The sequence below is a fragment of the Pongo abelii genome, chromosome 18, assembly GCF_028885655.2.
Source record: "Pongo abelii isolate AG06213 chromosome 18, NHGRI_mPonAbe1-v2.0_pri, whole genome shotgun sequence".
Lineage (NCBI taxonomy): Eukaryota > Metazoa > Chordata > Mammalia > Primates > Hominidae > Pongo > Pongo abelii.
In genome coordinates this window covers 65,780,326-65,799,882 of record NC_072003.2, presented here as the reverse complement: position 1 = coordinate 65,799,882, position 19,557 = coordinate 65,780,326, and the positions used below count along the sequence as shown (strand labels likewise).

The window sequence follows — 19,557 nt, the reverse complement described above, 5'->3', positions numbered from 1 at the left end:
AGCCACCACCTACTCCTTTATCATCACCACCATCACCATGATCACCACCACAATCACCACCACCACCTACCCCTTTATCATCACCACCATCACCGTCATCACCACCATCACAGCCACCACCTACTCCTTTATCATCATCACCACCACCGTGATCACCACCACCACCTACCCCTTTATCATCACCACCATCACCGTGATCACCACCATCACAACCACTACCCATCCCTTTATCATCACCATCGTCACCATCATCACAACCACCACCTACCCTTTATCAGCACCACCATCATCACCATCGTCAGACCACCACCTACCCCTTTATCATCACCACCACCACCGTTCCCACCACTCCCACCACCACCTTGCCCTTTCCCATCCTCACCACCATCACTATCAGTACCACCACCATTGCTACCATTAACACCACTACTTCCACGATTACGACTTCTACCATTATTGCTACCACCTTCACCCTTATCATCTCCACTCCTACGATCACCACAATATCTGTTACCACCTTTGCCACCATCGCCATCACCACCACCACTGTCACTATGGGCCAGCTGCTGATGGCTTCTCCTGTCCTGGGGCTTGAGCCTTACCTTGCCTACATGATGGGGCAGTGAGGTGTTTTTCTCTTCATCAATGTGCATCTGGTTCCAAATCCAGTCTCTCTTTTGGCGCCGGTGGGTGGGCAGCAGGCTGTGGATGTCCCGTTGGGCAGGGTTAGCACCTGCTGCTGCCACTGCTGCCGCTGCCAGCAGGCCCAGGCAGGCGCCCGATGTGGCGAGGAGCATCATGAGCCTCTGCATCTTCCCAGGAGGAACAGATCTGGGGAAAGAGGAGACACCTTCAGACTCTGGCCAGTGACGATGAAAGGAGTACTTAGACACAGGTATTTTGCATAAGAGCAGTTAGATGTAATGCCAAAAGCCTGGGGCAAACACAATCTGTGGGTAATTAACATTATTGTTCCCCCTTTCAGGGAGCAGTCATGCACTCGGATGAAAGGTTGGTTTTAGAACATGAGTAAACAAGCCCATCTAAGATAAATTTCCCTACACTTCCTTGTACCTGCTCCTCACCCTCTGCCTCAGGGTAGAACAGCTGCCTTCTGCTTATTCTTCCCCAAAGCTATGCAAAACCTTCTGACCTTTCAAGAAGGTTTGCATCCTTTCCCTAAAATTTCTTCCACCGCTCTGACCAATCTCCCATATATGGTAGCCACTGCCCAAGGGTGTGAGCAGCTTCCATAGGGAACCAAACTCCCTTTATCTGTTCACTCCTTCATCCTTCACTGTCTGCTGACACCAGCAGAACCAGACCCCCTTCATGCCTTGATGAACTCCGAATCGGGGAGGGTGAAAACAGATGTGGAAACCATTTCTACTTGCGAGTCACATGTGCTACGATGGAAGCAAGTGCAGGGGATATGGGAGCCCAGAGGAGGGCCTGTGGGGAAGGTCTCCAGGAAGAGGGTGTGAGGCTGATGCCAATGGCAGCCCCTAAGTCCCCACGCATTGGGTGCTCAGGTTATCCTCATTGTTCAAATGAGGAAACTGAGGCACACAGATGTTAAGTTCACATTGGAGTAAGTGGTGGGACTCAGACGGCAACCCAGGTGTCTGATAACTAATCTTTATCAAGTACTTATTTTTTTGCCTGGCACTGTTTCAAGCACTTTATATATCTTATCTATTTAATCTTCCCCATCATCCTCCAGGTTGCTGTAATTGTAACCCTCATTTTGCAGAAGAGGAACAGAGAGGTTTCAGGACATTTCCGAAATCACCTAAACTGTAAGGAGCACAGCCAGGATTTGAACCAAGATTGTCTGGCCCGGAAGTTCAAGTCCTTTCCTCCTGCCTTCCCTTGTCCCAGCAGCTGCTATGGGGTAGGATTTAAAGCCTTCTCTCGGCAAACTTCCCCCTGCCTGAAAGCCCCTTTGACAACTTTGCACTGATTCTGTCTTCTGAAGGCTCTTAGGAAAATCCAACTGTCTTAACCCTGAGGGCCAGCCCTTCACTCCAGATCTTACAGTGAGTGGTCAGCTTTGCTGTCAGAAGAGCAGGGGGTGGGTGGGGTGGTGAGTTGAGGGTCTGGGTTCATAGGAATGGCTTCATAATTTGTGTGGCCCAGTGCAAAAGAATTTTAAGAAGGCGACAGAACATTAAACCAAGCATGATGCCCTTTGAAGTGCAAGCCCTGTACAGTTGCCCAGGTTGCATACCCTCGAAGGCAGGTCTGTGGGGTAGGGATGTGGATCACCCAGAGATCAAGGCCTGGCTTCATTCTGAATTCCAGAACAGGGGTTTTCTCTACAGCCCCAAGAGGAGTGCAGGCTGTGACCTTGGCCATTAGCATGTTCTCTCAGCCCTGACTCTATCTCTCCACCCTCTGGGGTCCCTGTGTTACTGACCTGCAACTCCTGGGATGATGTAAAGGAAGAACAGGTGGGTGGGAGAGGGAACCAGGGCTCACATATGGAGACAGACAAGGATCTACAAGGTGCTGGATGGGATGGCCTCCTCCCTTGATTGTCCCCTGCCTGGCCAGAGGGAGAGGCTGGACTCTGTACATCACAAGAGGTTTGTAAACTCTAGTAACATTTCCCTTGATTTGCTGGCGCCAGGCTGACCTCAGGGAGGGCTGAGGGTGTCTGTGCTGGGCCAGCTGACCTCTGGGCCCACTGATTTTAGCATTGACGGCCCCTGCCTTCTGGTTCCTGCCTCTGGCCCTGGAGGAAGTGGACTCCCAGGGTGGGGATAGGCCCCAGAATGCAAGTGCCATATGCCTGGGGGAGGCCCTGACCCCTCTGGGCCTCAGTTGCCTCAGCCATAAATGAGGGGGTCAACCTGGAAGAGACTTGAGGCCCTTGAAGGGATGCTTTAGGCAGGAGGAAGGCGGTGAGCAAAGGCTTGGAGAAGAAAGGTGGCAGGTTGGGAGTCCTGGCCAGGAAGCTGGTTCCTGACTCAGGGGAGGTGGCAGGCATGACCCCTGCCCCAGGCTCACTGGGCCCAGACCCTGTGACTCCTTTCCTTCTTTGTGCAGAAAGGAAGTGCAAGTCTTGATTCTTTCTTCCTCCCTCAAGTGAGAAGTGACTCAAAGATGACAAAGTAAAATGGACAGAAGTGAAAACGAGAAATAGGGAGAGGGAGAGTTCTCAGGGCTCTGGGCAGGACAGGGTGAGCGCCCAGGCTCTGAGCTGATAGGTGCTGGGTGCCTACTGCATGATGGGCTCCATGCTAGGCAATGGGGGTGCCGCAGTAAGTAAGACACACTCCCTTGGGGAGTGTGCAGTAATGGGAACAACAGGAAAATAAATAAGTCAATGAGGAAACGTATCAGCTGACGATCAGAGATGTTCAGGGAATTACAATGGGAGGTGCCGCAGAGAGTGAGGGGGCAGCTGGCTGAGCCTGTGAGGCCAGGAAGGCCTCTGGGAGAGCTGACGTTTCAGCCCACATCTGAGTGCCAGCCACAGGACTGCCAGGAGAGGGAAGGGAATTCCAGGCAGAAGCGCTGTTGCTGGTCTCTGGGTACCTCAACATCCGAGCCCACCTCTGTGCAGGCAGTGGTTGGTTTCCTTAAAGGAGCCCACCTCTCTGTAGCAGTCCCTTCATAAAATCTCTTCAATTGGCCTCCCAGGGTTTGCTCTGTTTCCTGCTGGGAACCCCATCTCTAATACAGTGAACGGGAATGTGGTTTTCTCTTTCCTGGGGCCTATTGGGATAGGTTAGTGATCCCTAGGGCTGACCGCAGCCAGCGGTCAAATGGATAAATACAGTCATGTGCTGCAAAATGACTGTTTGGTCAACAATGGAGTGCACATACGACTGTGGTCCCCTAAGGTTTTAATGGAGCTAAAAATTCCTCTGTGCTAGTGACACTGCAGCCATTGTGATGTCACAGCACAAGTCATTACTCGTGTGTTTGGGGTGATGCCAGCGTAGACCAACTTTATAAAAAACGTTATATTAGGTTGGTGCAAAAGCAATTGTGTGCTTTATTTATTTATTTATTTATTTATTTATTATTTTTTCCTTTGAGACAGAGTTTCCTTCTGGAGCGCGGTGGTGCGATCTCAGCTCACTGCAACCTCCACCTCCCAGGTTCAAGTCATTCTCCTGGCTCAACCTCCCAAGTAGCTGGGATTACAGGCGCATGACACCACGCCCGGCCAATTTTTTTTTGTATTTTTGGTAGGGACGGGGTTTCACCATGTTGGCCAGGTTGGTCTCAAACTCCTGACCTCAGGCGATCCGCCCGCATCAGCCTCACAAAGTGCTGGGATTACAGGCATGAGCCACCGTAGCCGGTGGCTTTTTTTTTTTTTTAGATGGCAAAAACAGCAATTACTTTTGCACTACCCTAATAGTAAACTAAAGTTAATTTCTTATTGATGAAAGAAAAATATTGTTAAGTAAATTTAGTGAAGCTAAGTGTATAGTGTTTATTAAGCCTACAGTAGGGTACAGTGACGTCCTAGGCCACCCACCACTCACTCCTTGACTCACCCAGACCAATTTCTAGTCCTGGAAGCTCCACTCATGGTAAGTACCAGAGAGAGGTGTACCATTTTTTATTTTTATTTTTTTATTTTTTTGAGATTGAGTCTCCCTCTGTCGCCCAGGCTGGAGTGTGGTGTGAATGCGGCTCACTGCAGCCTCAAACTCCTGGGCTCAAGCAATCCTCCCACCTCAGCCCCACAAGGAGGTATGTGCCAGCACATCTGGCTAATTTTTAAATTTTTTTGAAGAGATAGTTGGGGTGGAGGGGTTTGACTATGTCGCCCAAGCTGGTCTTGGACTCCTGCCTCCAGTGATCCTCCTGTGTTGGCCTCCCAAAGTGCTGGGATTACAGGCTGCTTTTTTATCTTTTACATGGGAATTTTACTGTACCTTGTCTGTATTTAGATATGTTTAGATACATGAATACTTGCTGTCGTGTTAAAATTGGCTATAGCATTTAGTACAGTACCATGCTGCACAGGTATGGAGCCTAAGAGCAATAGACTGTACCATACAGCCTAGGTGTGCAGCAGGCTATACGATCCAGATTTGTTTGTGTAAGCACACTCTCTGATGTTTGCGCAACAGCGAAATCACCTGAACTCGTTTTTCAGGATGTATCCCAGTCATTAAGATGCACATCACACACCGGAGCCTGTCGTGGGGTCGGGGGAGGGGGCAGGGATAGCATTAGGAGATACACCTAATGTAAATGACGAGTTCACGGGTGCAGCACACCAACATGGCACATGTGTACATATGTAACAAACCTGCACGTTGTGCACATGTACCCTAGAACTTAAAGTATAATAATAAAAATAAATAAAACTAAAAAAAGAGAAAATTTCAGGGTGAAGAGGGTCAAAACTAACACATTCAGAATAAAATGAGTTTCCTTCCTTGATTTGAAAAAAAAAAAAGATGCACGGCTATACCTACACCAGACTTCAGCAAAGCAGAGTCCACCAATCACAGGCTCGGACCATGTGGCTCCTGGGGGGACATTAACTCCTCAGTGGGCTTTGCCTGGCCCCACATAACAAAGTGTTCTCTGAAGGTGCAGAAAAGCCCCTTGGATTCTGTTCTGTGTCCAGCAGGGGCCCTGCTGCTAGCTCTGGAGAGAAGTCCCTTGGAGCACATGGGCCACCCTCAAGTTGCTGCCCTCCGACAGGGCTGGGACTGGCTCTCGCAGAGTCGCCCCACAGCACCTGTGTGTCATTTGCCAGGGCAGAGGGAGGTCTGGGTGCTCACCTCTCATCAGTCAGCTGTTGGTGAGGGGCAGGACCTTGAGTTGGGGGCATTTAGGAGCTGGGGATCGCATAATCCCATTTGCACCCCCATGCCAGAGCCTTGAGCACCCTCCCAAGACAGCCCTTTCTCGCCTGGGACAGTGGAGGAGGGCTGACATCCCTGAGCACTCCCCCGAGGCACATGTTATTTTATTTAAACCTTGCAACAACCCTTCTAGGTAGTTGTCTGTATTCCCATTTTGCAGGTAAAGAAATGGGGGCTCAGAGAGGTAGAGTAAGTCATCTCAGGTCACATAGCCGGAGGAAGTGGAGCCAGGATTTGAACTTAGGCTGTCTTTCCCCCAAAATAGTGCTTTTTGCATCATGCCACCCTCTCTCTATCTCTGTGGTGACATTCACATGTAATAATAGTGAACTATTCTCAGTGCTTGGTCTTCATCCATGCCAGCGCATTTTTCACACTATCCCCAGGATGTAAGACTTATCATTCCCATTCCACAGATGAGGAAACTGAGGCTCAGAGACAAACAACTCATGAACGGTGGATCTGGAAGCCTCACCAGATCGATGCTTTTCTAAATCCTAGGCTCCTTCTACACTCAATCTCAGAGACACCTGTGGGACTTTCCCATCTGAAAAGCCACATCCATTTGTGTCTTTTGCCCTTTGGGTTAGAAATTTGGCCAACTAACTTTGGGAAGCTGTGGCAGGTGGATCACTTGAGGTCAGGAGTTCGAGACCAGCCTAGGCAACATGGTGAAACCCTGTCTCTACTAAAAAATACAAAAATTAGCCTGGCATGGTGCCGCATGCCCATAGTCCCAGCTACTCAGGAGGCTGAGGCATGAGAATCGCTTGAACCTGGGAGGTGGGGGTTGCAGTGAGTTGAGATCCTGCCACTGCACTCCAGCCTGGGCAACAGGTGATAGAGCAAGACTTCGTCTCAAAAAAAAAAAAAAAAAAAAATTGGCTAACCAAAATGGGGGCTGCAGGGAAGGGTCTTGTTGGACAGTTGTTCCTCCCCATCATGATGCAGAGGAAACCGGGCCGGTCAGACCTATTGCAGCCACAGCTGAAAACTGAATTTCTCTTGGCTGCAGCTTCTGGAGATGTGGTCATAGCCCTTTATTCATTTTAGCCTGTTTCCTTTCGGCAGGTAAGAGTCACGTCTCTCGGTCGTTCTCAGCAGTTTCCAGAGAGACTCAAGCTGTTGCCAGGTAGATTTGGGGCACCCCAAACATTCAGAGGGTCTGAGGATTTGGGAAGTGATTTCCATGTTCAGAAATTCCCAGCTGAGCAGCCCAGCAACTGCCTGATCACAGTGGTGAGCAGGGAGGGGCCACGCTTGGCAACTCAGGTGTGGGTGCTGAGCACGCCGAGGCCAGGTACCTGCCGTGTCCCAGGCATCCAGGATGCTTGTTGATGCTGCTGTCCCCAGAGGCATGTGAGAGGGTTTGGGGGCAGTTCCAAATGGAGGAGGATGGGCCCTCTGTACCCTCCCTCAGTCTGGGGAGGTCTGGAGGACCCAAAATGAGAGGACCGAGTCAGTGGCCTGAATCCCCTGCTGAGTGGGCATGGAGCCCAGGATAAACAGCAGGCGAGCCTTGGAAAATAGCGGGGACGACTGGGCTCCACCATGCTCCCATGGGAGTTTGGGACTGCAGAGGCCTCTGGGGTCCAGGTCTGTATCTACCGTGGGTGGGGCCACTGGGATCAGAACCCAGACACCTAGGCCAAGCCTGGTGACCGAGGGGTCCTCCGAAGGCTGAGTCACCTGGGCAGCCTGAGAAAAGGATGGGGCTCCTGCGGCTCTTTCTGCTCCTCTCTAGCTGCCTGTCTGGGTCTGCAGGTGCCTGGTGAGCCTCCAGGCATAGCTCTGGCCCACAGGACGTTAACTCTCTGGGAAGCTCCCCACGCCAGCAGGCTTGGTCGCATCCTTCCTGCCCGTGCACTTGCTGTCCTCTCTCCTCTGCCTGGATTTAGGACACATGTCACCACTTCTCTGAAGCTCTCTCTAGAGTCCTGGGGTTATACAGTCATGCAGCAAACATTTATTGAGCATCTACTATGTGCCAGGCACTTAATTCCATGCAGGAATAAACACAGGCTCCACTTCCATGGGAGAGAGGGATGCCGGTCATGTGGTGAAAAATGCAGTTTGAAATTGTGACATGCGCTTTGATGGACAAATCGAGGAGGCTGTGGGAGCATACAGACTGGGAGGGCCCTGGTAGGTCTGAGGACCACAGTCCCAGGAGTGAGTCCTGCCTCTCACTGAGCCACCGTGGGACATCACACAAAGCTCCCTTTGGTCCCTTTCCCTTTGTGGGCGTCCATCTCTCTGGGGTTCTGCCTCTAAGGGGCTGTGAGATCGGCTCAGCTCTGTGCTGAGTTACAGTGTCAAAAAGAGAGTCTAGGGATATAAGAGAAGAGGAAGGGAAGGGAGGGGAGGGGAGGGGCTAAAGCTGCTCTTCTTGGGACTCCCTGGGACCCCTGGCTTTGTAGCTAAATAGGACATAGGAAGTCTGGACCCAGCTGGGAGCCCCTCAGTGGGCTGGTCCACCCCTCAGCCCCTGGGCTGGTCCTGCCCCTGAGCACCAGGAAGACCCCCTGCCCCTCGACCTCACCAGAGCCCCACTCAAGCCTTAGATTCCAGGGGTCAAGTCTGAGCTTTGCAGCGTGGGGGGTTTTCAATAGGCTGGAGGGCCTCAGGGGTGGGGCAGAGGAAGGCTCCAGGTCCAGGACACACACATGACATCTGCAGGCCTCATGGACCTGTGACACCCTCAAACATGCCTTCACAAGTGCACACCCCTGACCACAGGCACCTGCCCAGGCCAACTCCTGCAGGGCTGCTCTTTGCAGGCCTGGCTGCTCTTTGCAGGCCTGGCTGCTCTCCTCCCTGACCCCCAGCACACCCGCTTTCAGCTAGGATCCCAGCCCAGCCTCCTGCAGGCTCTGGACTCCAGCCCAGAGGCCTGGGGTCAGGGATGAGGGGCAGGGCGCTGGGAGGAGCCAGCCTAGAACCTGCAGGAGGTATGCCTGCTGGAGTAGGGGCTGAAGACCCAGCTCCGTGTGTGGCCCTGGGCAGCTCTCCTCACCGCCTTCCCATTCCACAGCTCAAATCTCAGTCCAGGACAGGGCTGGGACCCAGTGACCTCCAAACTCTCTGGGGACTCTCAAATGGTCTACTTGAGCTCAGGCATTTAAAGCTGCGTCTTGGCAGCCACAGACTTTGGGAGGATGAAGGGTGAGGCCCTGGGAGGCTCGGGAATGGGGTTTGGCCAGGCAGCTATGACCTGGCCCCTTCTGCTTCCTCCTGGTTTGTGGCTCAGTTTGGCCCTGGGATAGGCTCCTGTAGGTCCCAGACTTGTTCCCCTCCCTTCAGGTTCTGCCAACAGCCTCCCCACTCCCCGCAGGAGGAAGTCTAGCTCCTCAGCCAGTCCTTAAGGCCAAGCATGGTTGTCCCCTGCCCACCTTGCCAGCTCTCCTCTCCCCCACTTCCCTGCTCCTTCCAGCCTCAAGGAGAGCTAGAAGTTTCTGAAATGCACGATGCCCTTCCTCTCAGCAGCAGGCTTTTTGCCCAGGCTGTTCCTTCTGCCTGGAATGCCCTTCTTTGCTGTGTTTCCTGGGTTAACGCTTTACTTCTTCTCAAGCCCCAGACTGCCTACTCCATGAGGTCTTCTGATTGCCACCTGCCACCAGCACAGCCTCTGCCTCCTGGCCTATCTCTGCCCAGGCAGGTTCTGGGCCTAAGAGTCCACTTCATGCCATACCTGGGTGCATGAACTCAAGGCCCTAGACCTGGACATGCTGCCTGTCAGCCTAGTGCCAGCTCCAGTTCTGGTCTTGCCACCCACTCCTTCCCCACTCGCAGGATTTAGAAACAAATCTGTATATTTTCAGACAACACGTAGAGTGGTCAGAGTAGGTACAATTGTTGGTATAACTTAAAGAAGCTCCTCCTTGTTCCCAAATAGCTCCTCTGATGGCTCATGGGATGGACTGCCATGGGACTGCCCAAAAGACCACCGATAGGATTTTGATCCTTTACTGACAACAAAATTATCCTTCTTAAGAGTCCCTGGCCAGGCATGGTGGCTCACACCTGTAAATCCCAGCACTTTGGGAAGCTGAGGCCAGTGGATCACCTGAGGTCAGGAGTTCGAAACCAGCCTGGCCAACATGGTGAAACCCTGTCTCTACTAAAAATACAAAATTAGCTAGGCATGGTAGCACATGCCTGTAATCCTAGCTACTTTGGAGACTGAGGCAGGAGAATCGCTTGAATCTGGGAGGTGGAGGTTGCAGTGAGCCGAGATCGCGCCATTGCACTCCAGCCTGGACAACAAGAGCAAAACTCTGTCTCAAAAAAAAAAAGAGTCTCCAATGAATATGCAAACACCGCTGAGCAGGGCACCTCTTAAGACAGGGCTGGCAAAATAGAACTTAGCTTGCCATATGCCCCTTTCCACACCTATGGCAGACATCATGAATCAATCACTCAAAGAGTGTATTGAGGATTCAGGGGCTGAGTTCAAGTTCATTCCCACTGAATGAAGGTAGAGGGTACCAACTGGCCAGACCTATTTTGTGATGTGAAACAAATTTGTGCTGGAATCTCTGGGCTCAGGGTCATCTAGTCTATCCCCTTGCCTTCTAAAGGGACAGCTCCAAACTTCAAGGAGAGAACACCCATGCTAAGGAGGCTTCCAGCCTCCTTTGGCCTTCCTGACTTTGTCTGGGACTGTGAGGGCAGTGCGGGGAACAGAATGAGGCCCTTGCACCTGCCTATTTGAACCTGCCCAGCTGCTCGGGAGCTGTGTGACCTTGGGTTCATCTCTTGCTTGCTGAGCCTCAGCTTCCTTATCTGTAATGGAGGCAACAATAGCTGCCTCCCTGGGCAGGAGGATTAAATGAGATCATGGGTGCAAAGCCTGGCACACAGTAGGTGCTCAGTAAGGGTGCAGGTGTCTTGACTCCTATCTACCCGCCCTCTCCAGCCTGGTGGGTGTGGCTTTGACTGGCCAACTTACGCTTGACCTCATTTCCTGGCTGTACTCTGGGCCCACCTCCTACTCTTTCTGTTCCTCTGCAGAAGGAAATCTCATTTACCACCAGCCCGGCCTGCCCCTGGGTCCCACTTCCTCCTCCTTCCAGTATCTGGACCTGCCAGGATCTGACTGTTTTGCTATGGTCCAAGGCAGACAACCTGGAAGTCCCTGAATTAGTTTAGGGACCATCCCCTACTCTGAAGAGATGGGAAGACTGAGGTGCAGGCTGCAGAGGGGCTGCCCAAGGCCTCCTAGCATCTGGGATTCCCACTCCTTCTCCAGCAAGCCCTCCATGATTTACCCACTTAACACCAGCTTGAACCTGGATCAGGATAGACTTTTTAGTATCTCCTCAGCCAGAGGTGAAGCTCCTGAGGCCCTGCCTCCTAGAACATTCCTTCCCCTGGTATCACTGGGCTCCTGGCTTGTCCCTGTGCCTACCTGTGTGGCCTGGACTGCTCTGCTTTCCCCCTCTCTGAGCTTCACTGTGGAGTGTGGCATGGACTGTGGGTCAGAAGGGACCGCACTCACACCCTGCTTCTACCTTGTGTTGGTTGTGTGACCTTGGACTGGCTGCACAGCTTCCCTCAGCCTTGATGGTCCCATCTGTCAAATGGGAATTCTCATAGTTGCTTCAGTGTGACTGAGGGGGTGCAGAGAGAGGATGCAGGGAACAGTCATGGGTCCATGTGGGCAAAATGGGCCCAAGATTCTTCCTGGGACGGTGTCCCCGCTGTCCCCTGGTGTCCCCGAGTCAGCAGTGAATCATCCAACTTTGCAGAAAATGTGTGGCCCCCTCTGGCTTCCTGCCCTCATGTCCGGCCCTTGTTTAGCAACACAATAGCTCAGGCCGAGGCTACAGGCGAACAGCTTAACCCCTTCCAGGCCAGTATACACCTCCCCTACCCCTCACCACCATAAGCTGAAATTGATAGGGCTGCTCAGGGGCTCAGCAGCTCTTGGGCCCCTTGGTGGATACCTGCTGCTCTCTAGGGCAGGCAGAGGAGAGTCCCAGGCTTCCCACCACCTGAGGATGGACCAGGGCTTCTGGCCCTGGCTCCAGTGGCCTGTGGTAAAAGAGCCTTCCAGGTACACCCTCGACTCCTCAAAGCTGCCTCCCTGGGAATGCCCTTCCTCTCTTGTCAGAATCCTATCTGCCCATCACACATGAGAAACGTCCACGCTGGGGAGGGAGCCTGGCATGGAGCAGGTGCCAAGATGTGCTCGCAATGTCCTCTCACTTGCACCCCCTTCCTCGTACCTGCTGGGCACCTGAGGACCCCTCCATGATGGGGTTTGACCATATCTCAGGGGTCAAAACCTTTATGACATTCACAGCCAGGATCGGCTCTGGGCTAGCTGGTAAATCCAGCCACTATTCCTTAAAGATCTCATGTTACGTGCCATTCCCAGCACCAAGGGATGTAGCTCACCTCACTCAGTTGACTGAGGAAACACTGTTTCCCCATTTCACAGATGAGACACTTGAGACCTGGGGAAAGAGCTGGGGCTTTGGAGTACGAGATCCTGGTTCAAATCCCCACACCAGCTCATATGTTTCCAAAGCTCAGTTGCTTTCACTGAGATTTAAAGAAAGAATATATCTACCTTGTGGAGTTGTTAATGGTAAAATAATGAGCCCCACATCATCCCTTGTTCCCCACTGTGGTTTGGAAACTCTGAGTAACTTTCCCAAGGTCACCCCAGAGCAAATGGGAGAGCTGGGATCTGTACGCAGGGCAGCTGTCTCCAGGCCAGGCTCTTGGCCCAGACCTCCTGCTTCCAGGGGACTTCCTGGGCTGTGGGGGCCTTGGGGATCTTGCGCCCTAGCCTTTAAAAGGGTGCTGGCCAGAGGAATGGTGGACCACTGTCCAGACTATAGCTCCCTTGACACATAGTGGGCCCCGATGGTGTTTGGGCAGGGAAAGGCCCAGAGGGAAAGGCATGACCTCAAGGGCCCAGAGCCGAGCCTCAGCTTGCCTATCCTGAAATGGGGGTACTGGCTGACGGAGAGGGGCCGAGGCTCGGAGCTCCCCTTTCAGGACCCCTCCCAAGATCCCAGCATAGACCTTTAGTGGCGTATGGGTAGGGGGCTGAGGAGGCTGGTATCAGGCCTTGGTAAATCCTCTCCAGTAAGGGTAAGGGCACGGAGGGGAAGCCAAGGCCTGGGTACCAGTCCTCTGCCCCGGCATGCTGGGCAACTGGGGCAGAATCCTGCCCTCTCTGAGCCTGGCACTGATGGAGGCCAGTGGACCTTTTTGAGTTGGAGAGTACACTTGTGGGAGAGCCAAGCCCTTGCCCTGCCCCCCTCAGCCCCGAGATGCCCACTTGTGCCTTTGGCACCACCTCTGGGTGCACTTTCCCCGACCCTGCTCCGAGCCACGAGGAGGCCCAGTGTGCCCTCGAGGACCCTCTCTGTCCTGGGAGCGGGACGATGCCCATTCTACAGATGGGGAAGCTGAGGACCCTCCCATCATGGGCGCAGGGTGGCGGGTTTGGGGTGGAGGGGAGTGTGGGAGCCCCCACTCACCGTGCCTGTGGGCTGAGGGATGTTTCTGTTCCGTTGGACTGCCTGTCCGTCCAGGGCTGAGCGTGAGTGGAGCTCTGTGGAGCCTGTCAGCCGACCGTCTCTGGAGGGGAGCCACACCCCGCTGGCGAGAGAGGCCTGGCTGCCTCCCCTTCAGGTTTTCCAGCTGGCCCTGGCCCACTTCCCCCCGGGATGGTTTCCTGTTATTGTTCCTTTGTGAGGGCTGGGCTGGCTGCAGATAGGCAGGCCCCATGGTGGGCGGCCGCCTCGGCCCCGGATGGCTATCTCCACAGAGGGCTGGCCCTGGACCCCGCCTGGGGCACCCTACTTGAACCCCAACTCCCGGCCTCAGCTCTGGGACCCTGAACCCAGCACCTGCAAAGAGCCTGGCTGTGGGGACCCTTGGCTGAGGCATCACGTTTAACCCTCCTTGGAATGCTACAGGCAGGTGTCATCACCCCCATCTTATAGCCCGGGAAGCTGAGGCTCAGTGGGTTTAAGGTGCTTGTCCACCCAGCTGGGGTATAACAGAGCCAAAAATCTAGGTGGGGTCAGCCTAGCCCCAGAGCTTGATTTTCCGTGGTGATCCCATGATGTCTTTGTGGGAATGGACTTTAAAGGTGATAGGGAGGCTCCAGGAGATGGAAAAGGGACAGCAGCTCTTGGCTTTAGAGGACCAGGTTGGCTTCTCCCGGTTGGAGCGGGCATGGACTCCAGCTCTAAGGCGCCAGCCTCGGTCTGTAGGGGATGTTTGCATTTAGGGATATTGGGTGGAGTCAAGTGATCCAGCTCTGCTTCTGATGTGACCTCGGGCCAGTTGTGTCATCCTGGAGCCACAGTTTCCTTATCTGTAAAATGGGGATAATCACAGCCTCATCCTCACAAGGCTTTTGACATAAACGAGAATCAAAGAGGGGCATGGAAGACAGTGACACTGAGGCTGGATCAGAGCCCAGCAGAACCAAGAGGCTGGGGGGAAGGGAGGGGCCAAGATTCTGCTGACCAGGAGAGACATAGGAGGAGCTTCTAAAAACTACAGAGGACTGGGCTCACCCCACATCAACTGATTTGGAATCTCCCAGGGCAAACCCTGGGAATCTGTCCTTTGAAGAGTTGCTTCTGTTTTTCCATGGGTGAATGGTTGGGAAGTCCCAAACTTGTTTTATTATATAGCTGGGCAAGCAGAGACCCTGAGAAAGAGAGGGCCCAGGGCCGTTTAGTAAATCAGAGCACGAGATGGGGAGTGAGATGGAAGGATATTTTTGGAGGAGGAGGGGATAGTGATTCCTCTGTCTCAGGCAGGTTGAGTTTGAGATGTTCATTAGATACCCAGGTGGAGGTGTCAGGCTGGTGGGGGAGTCAGGGATGAGTCCAGCCTGGAGTCGAGGTTTGGAACCCATGAGCTTATGGCTGGCATCTGAGGCCGTGGGCATGGATGAGCTTGGAGGGAGGGAGGCCTCGGACCCTCTGACATTTGGGGATCCATTAGAAGAGGGTCCTACAATGAAGGAGGAATGCCAGGAGAGGGCAGAGGAGGAGAGCAGGGGAGTGGTCAGTGGATCAGCCTGAGGAGCATGAGGGCTGAGACTTGACTTTGGATTTGGAAGATGAGGTCATCAATGACTGTGACCAGAACAGGTTAAGCAGGAAAAGGTAGACAAGACAGATTGGAGGGGATAGAGAAAGGGGGACGGGGATGTGGAGTCATGTGTGACTGTAGCTCCTTCCCCAAGTCTTACAGTGACTGGGAGCAGAGAAGTGGGAGGGGTTTTTGTTTTTTTTTTAACTATGGCAGCACGCTCATGTCCCCAGGGAGCATCCAGCAGACGGGAAGACAGATGATGCTGGAGACTGAGGAGCGACCTGCTGGAAGGAGAACAGTCCTTGGGGCGGGATTCTGAGTGGGATCCAGCACATTCAACAGCCGATTGTGGAATGAACAAACAACAGCTCAGCGCTTCCTTCTCCAACGGGATTAACTCTGCTTTCTCCTGCCCAGAGGGTGGGTTGGCCGCAGAGGAGCCAGGACAGTGCTCTGTCCCCTGTGTTCCAGTCCACATCCCCCTCACCCCCGCCTGTGCTGACCGCCTGTCCTCGTGGTCTACGTGCCCATGGGGACACACTGGCCCGCGCATTGCTTCCTGCTGGGTCTCAGACTCGGGGCTGGTGGCAGATGGGGACAGGGCCTGTCCTGGCACCATCTGCCAATTCCCTTTGTACTCCCAGTCCATGAGGAAGTTGACTCTGCCCCGAAAACTACTGTTCCTGTGGTCCATAAACAAAGGAATTGTGAGCCAGGCATGAGCTGTGGGCCCCAGGGGTGGGGCTGGGGGGTCACCATAGCAGAGGTAGCTGAGACTGTAGGGGGGAGGCTGGTGCCTCCTTGGTCCCCCTGAGGATTTCATGCCTGATTTCTGGCACTGCCCAGCCTCTGCTCCAACCTCTCTGGAGGCAAAGGAGGTAACAGGAGGGCACAAGACCAGGAAGTGCCATTGGGAGCAAGGAAGGCGGCCGGTGGGCTAGCAGGAAATGGGATGGTCTGTGAGATCAGATTAGTAGCAGAGGAGGAAGCAACAGTAGAGGCAGTGGGGGTGGGATGGCGGGTGGGACGGCAAGGCCTGGGGACGCCTACCTGACCTCTGCCAGGATGAAGCCTGACCCGACAGGGAGTGCTGCTCGGGGAGGTACAGGTGTGGGGGTTGCAGACCCAGGTTTGGATCCTAGCATGACCCGTTGCTGCCTGCATGACCTGGGCAGCCGACTTGCCTCTCTGAGCTTCTTTCCTCACCTGTGAAATGAGTTATCTGTTCAGACTTTGCAGGCTGTTTGGAAGATGAAATGAGACAATGAAAATAAATGACAGGACCAGCAAGCCTTATCGAGTGGCTGTTTCTCAAAGTGTGGTCCTCAAGCCATCCATCCTGGGAGAGGGGGAGTGAATATGCAGATTTCTTGGGCCCCACTCCAGGCTGATGGGGTCAGAATGGCTGGTGATAGAATCCCAGGACTTACGTGTTTGTAGCTCCCCAGGAAACATGTTTGTGTTGTTACATTTGAGGACCACAGTCTTTGTGTGTGCTGCTAATGCACTAAGCTCTCCTTGGGACTCCTCATTCAAACCTCAGGACAACCCTGTGGGGGTGGTACTACTGTTAGGCCCATTATACAGATGGGAAAACAGAGGCTGGGAGTGAAAGCCTTTCTGAGATCAGAGTTTGTCAGTGGTGGGGCGGAAATTCCGAGCCACGCTTCTGTTTCCAGAGCCCAGCTCCTTACCCAGGGAGCTTTCCTGCCCTGCTGTAGTTGAGTCGGGACACAGCAGGGGTTCCCCAAATCAGACTTCCTTTCCTTGCTCCCCACAGCGTGAGACACCCAAGGATGGGGCAGGAAAACGATGCCATCAGCTTAGCAGGGGCAGTCGTGGTGAAGCCCTGCAGCCTCACACCTCAGGACTTTGCCCATGCTGTTCCACCTTGTGTGTTTCCTTCTCTCTCCTTCCTCGCCTGCGCGTAGAGCCCCGGCAGAGCCACCCAGATCTCATTGTCTCTATGCTCCTCTCCCTCTTCTGAGCTCTGAGGGCACTTTATACAGACCTCATTCACAACCCTCCTCTCCTTTCCCACCGGGATTGTGTCCTATTTGGGTGCTTATCCCCAGCACCTGGTAATAGGTGAGTGCTCCCCAAATGTGAACTTGAAGCTGTGCACTCGTTAGAACCGGCAGTCAGCCCACTGCTCCCTGGGTCGGAGAGACTGCAGGGAGAGTCGATTGTTTTGTGTTCCAAGGCAGGTGATGGTCTGATTGCAGAGGGCTTGATGAGCCCATCTGCTCAGTTACGGGCAAAGGAAAAATCCTTTTGCCCAGCTGGCTGTGCTGTGCTGAGGGGCAGACACACCTCCAGGGAGCATAAAATAGGGCTCACCTGAGGTAGTCTCAGAAGGGGCTCAGAAGGAGGAAGAGCAGGAAGGAGGAGCAGGGAGGGGTCTTATCCTCAGCTGTGATTCTACAAGGAACAGAAAGCTTGTGATGAGAGTTGCAGGCCAAGCTGAGAACTCCTCCGAGCAGGAACTGGGCTAGGCTCACTTTGGGGTGCCTGGATCTGAGCTCAAGGTGGCCATCGGGCAGGGATGAAGAGCCCACTTTTTGAATGAATGAATGAATGAATGAATGAATGCGTGAATAGTGAATGAATGAGCAGATGAAACACTGGTATGTTGAGGCAGACACGAGGTGCGGGGCTGGGTGTGTGCCTGTGTTCTGTGGTATGTTCTGATGGACAGTGGGTCCTTTTCCCTAAGGCTTCAAGGAGTCACCAAATCCGTCAATCAATCAATCAATCAACCAGTCTCTCAGTCCTGGTTGGTGCCCAGTTCTGCACCAGGCTGGGAATGGGGATCCAGGGAATTAAAAGAGACAATCCCGCGACAAGCTCTGAGGCTGGGCTGGAGTTAAAGTCACCAGCACTACCTGAGCCCCTCCTATGTGTCATCCCTGTCTCAGGCTCAGTCTCTTATTTCTAATACTTCACGGGGTCCTTGGGAGAGGGTTGAGGATCTGCCCATTTTACAGAATTCAGTAACGAGCCCAGTGTAGCACTGCCTGGTTCACATCAGGCTTGTGTGTGTCTGCTGAACCTTGCTGAATACTCGAGATCCAATCTGAGGCTTCCCTCCTTTGAGCCTTGCCCATGCTGTCCTCCCCCATGCTTTCCTTCCTCCTTCTGCAACCCAAATCTCCCAGCCCATCAGTGCTCAGATCAAACGCGCCGGCCCCCATGCAGCTTCCAGACTCCTATTCTGAAAAGCATCTTATCCCCGTGAAGCTTTTGCCACACTCTGTCTATGCATTCCATCTCCATTTTCTCATGTAATGATGCTTTGCAATAGCCCTGAAAGATGTAAGTGCTGTTTGTATTCCCATTTCCCTGATGAAAGAGCTGAGGCTCAGAGAGGCTGAGTAACTTGCTCAAGGTCACACAGTGTCTGAGTAGCAGAGCCAGGATTTCAAACCTTATATTCCTGTTTATATCCCAGTTTAATGCTCGCTCTATAGCACAACCCTTCTTCTGATAACTTGCCATTGTTCACCACTGTTTTATGTTCATTTGTTATTTAAAAAATACATTTGGTGCTCAGGCTTTGCCTAGCCCCATGCTAGGCATGGAGACATGGAGGTGACTTGGGCTGGGTCCTTGTCTTTGATGTGCCCCAGTCTGGTGGGAGAGACAGACACCAAGACATGCATAAACCACACTGGGTGGGGCTGGGTTGGTGACAGAGGTGTGCACCCTGAGATGAGGGTGCCCGGAGGAGGTGGCCTGGGAGCTGCTGGAGGACTGGGTCCCCAAGCTGATCTGAAAGAATGAGTAGGAGGTCACTAAAGGTGGAGCACGAGAAGGGCTCTGCAGACAGCAGAATGGCAGGGTCAAAGGCAAGGAGGCCTCTTAGGGAAGGAGAAGACATTCCAAGGGGTAGGGGAGAACTGAGGTGCTGAGAGGCGAAGAGGGACTGGCTGGGGAGGAGGCCAGGTGGTAGAGGGCCTGTCACACCACACTGAGGAGCTCAGGCAGGGGACCGCTAGGGGCCTCATGCAGGCCAGGAACCCAAGGATCCCTGGATTTTAGGAGAGGTGCCCCCCGTCCAGTGCACCGTGTCCCCATGCAGCTGCCTGCTGGCGGGGCCACCTCCTGTGGGCTGTGGTCAGGCCAGGGAGAGGCCATCGGCTGGGGAACCACAAGTGATGGTGGCTCAGGATGCAGCCGCTGGAGCCGGGTGAGGAAAGGGCTAAGTGCAGCCTCTCTTTGGCCAGGAAAGGCCGATTGAACAGGGTTTGAATTCCCGACAGTGAGAACAATACCTTGCCGCAGCCGCTGGGAGGGAGGAGGCTGCCCAGAGCACTTCCCCAGATGTTTCTCACTTTTCTCTCATAACATCCTGAAAAGGCTGTTACGGAAGTGGTGCTCCCAGGGGTGGAGAGAAAGTGGTGCCCTGTGGTTACATGCTGGGGCACATCTGCTACTTATGATCTGGCTGATCCTGGATCAGCTACATGGCCTTTGGTGCCTCAGTTTTCCCTTCTGTAAAATGGGAATGATGGCGTGCCTTCCTTCCAGGGTTGCTGAAAGGACTAATTGAGAAGATGCATGTAAAGTGCATAGAATAGTCTCTGGTATACAGTAGGTGCTCAATGCATGTTTGTTATGACAGTGATGCCAC

At 53.5% G+C, this 19,557-nt stretch overlaps 1 protein-coding gene and 1 long non-coding RNA gene across 4 annotated transcripts in view; one reads left to right on the top strand and one right to left on the bottom strand.

Annotated features, from left to right (window-relative positions):
* Window positions 1–13,501, bottom strand: part of CDH5 (cadherin 5) — a 38,169-nt gene extending 24,668 nt beyond the window's left edge. Inside the window, exons 1-2 of one of the 2 annotated variants that reach the window (XM_009250782.3) lie at window positions 13,346–13,501; window positions 603–831 (exon numbers count right to left, since the gene is read on the bottom strand). In XM_009250782.3, coding sequence (XP_009249057.3) covers window positions 603–812 — 210 coding nt within the window. In that variant the 5' untranslated portion in view covers window positions 813–831; window positions 13,346–13,501. Of the gene's footprint in view, window positions 1–602; window positions 832–2,419; window positions 2,526–13,345 lie in introns of those variants that run through there. The other variant, XM_054534021.2, reaches the window with a different exon arrangement.
* On the top strand, window positions 3,997–16,212 carry LOC129050830 (uncharacterized). 2 transcript variants are annotated; one of them, XR_008514658.1, is made up of 3 exons: window positions 3,997–4,553; window positions 6,918–6,978; window positions 15,155–16,212. It is a non-coding gene; the product is annotated as an uncharacterized LOC129050830 (long non-coding RNA). The 2 variants fall into 2 exon arrangements; XR_008514659.1 differs by lacking the exon at window positions 3,997–4,553 and adding an exon at window positions 4,610–4,716.
* Window positions 16,213–19,557: the final 3,345 nt, after the last annotated feature.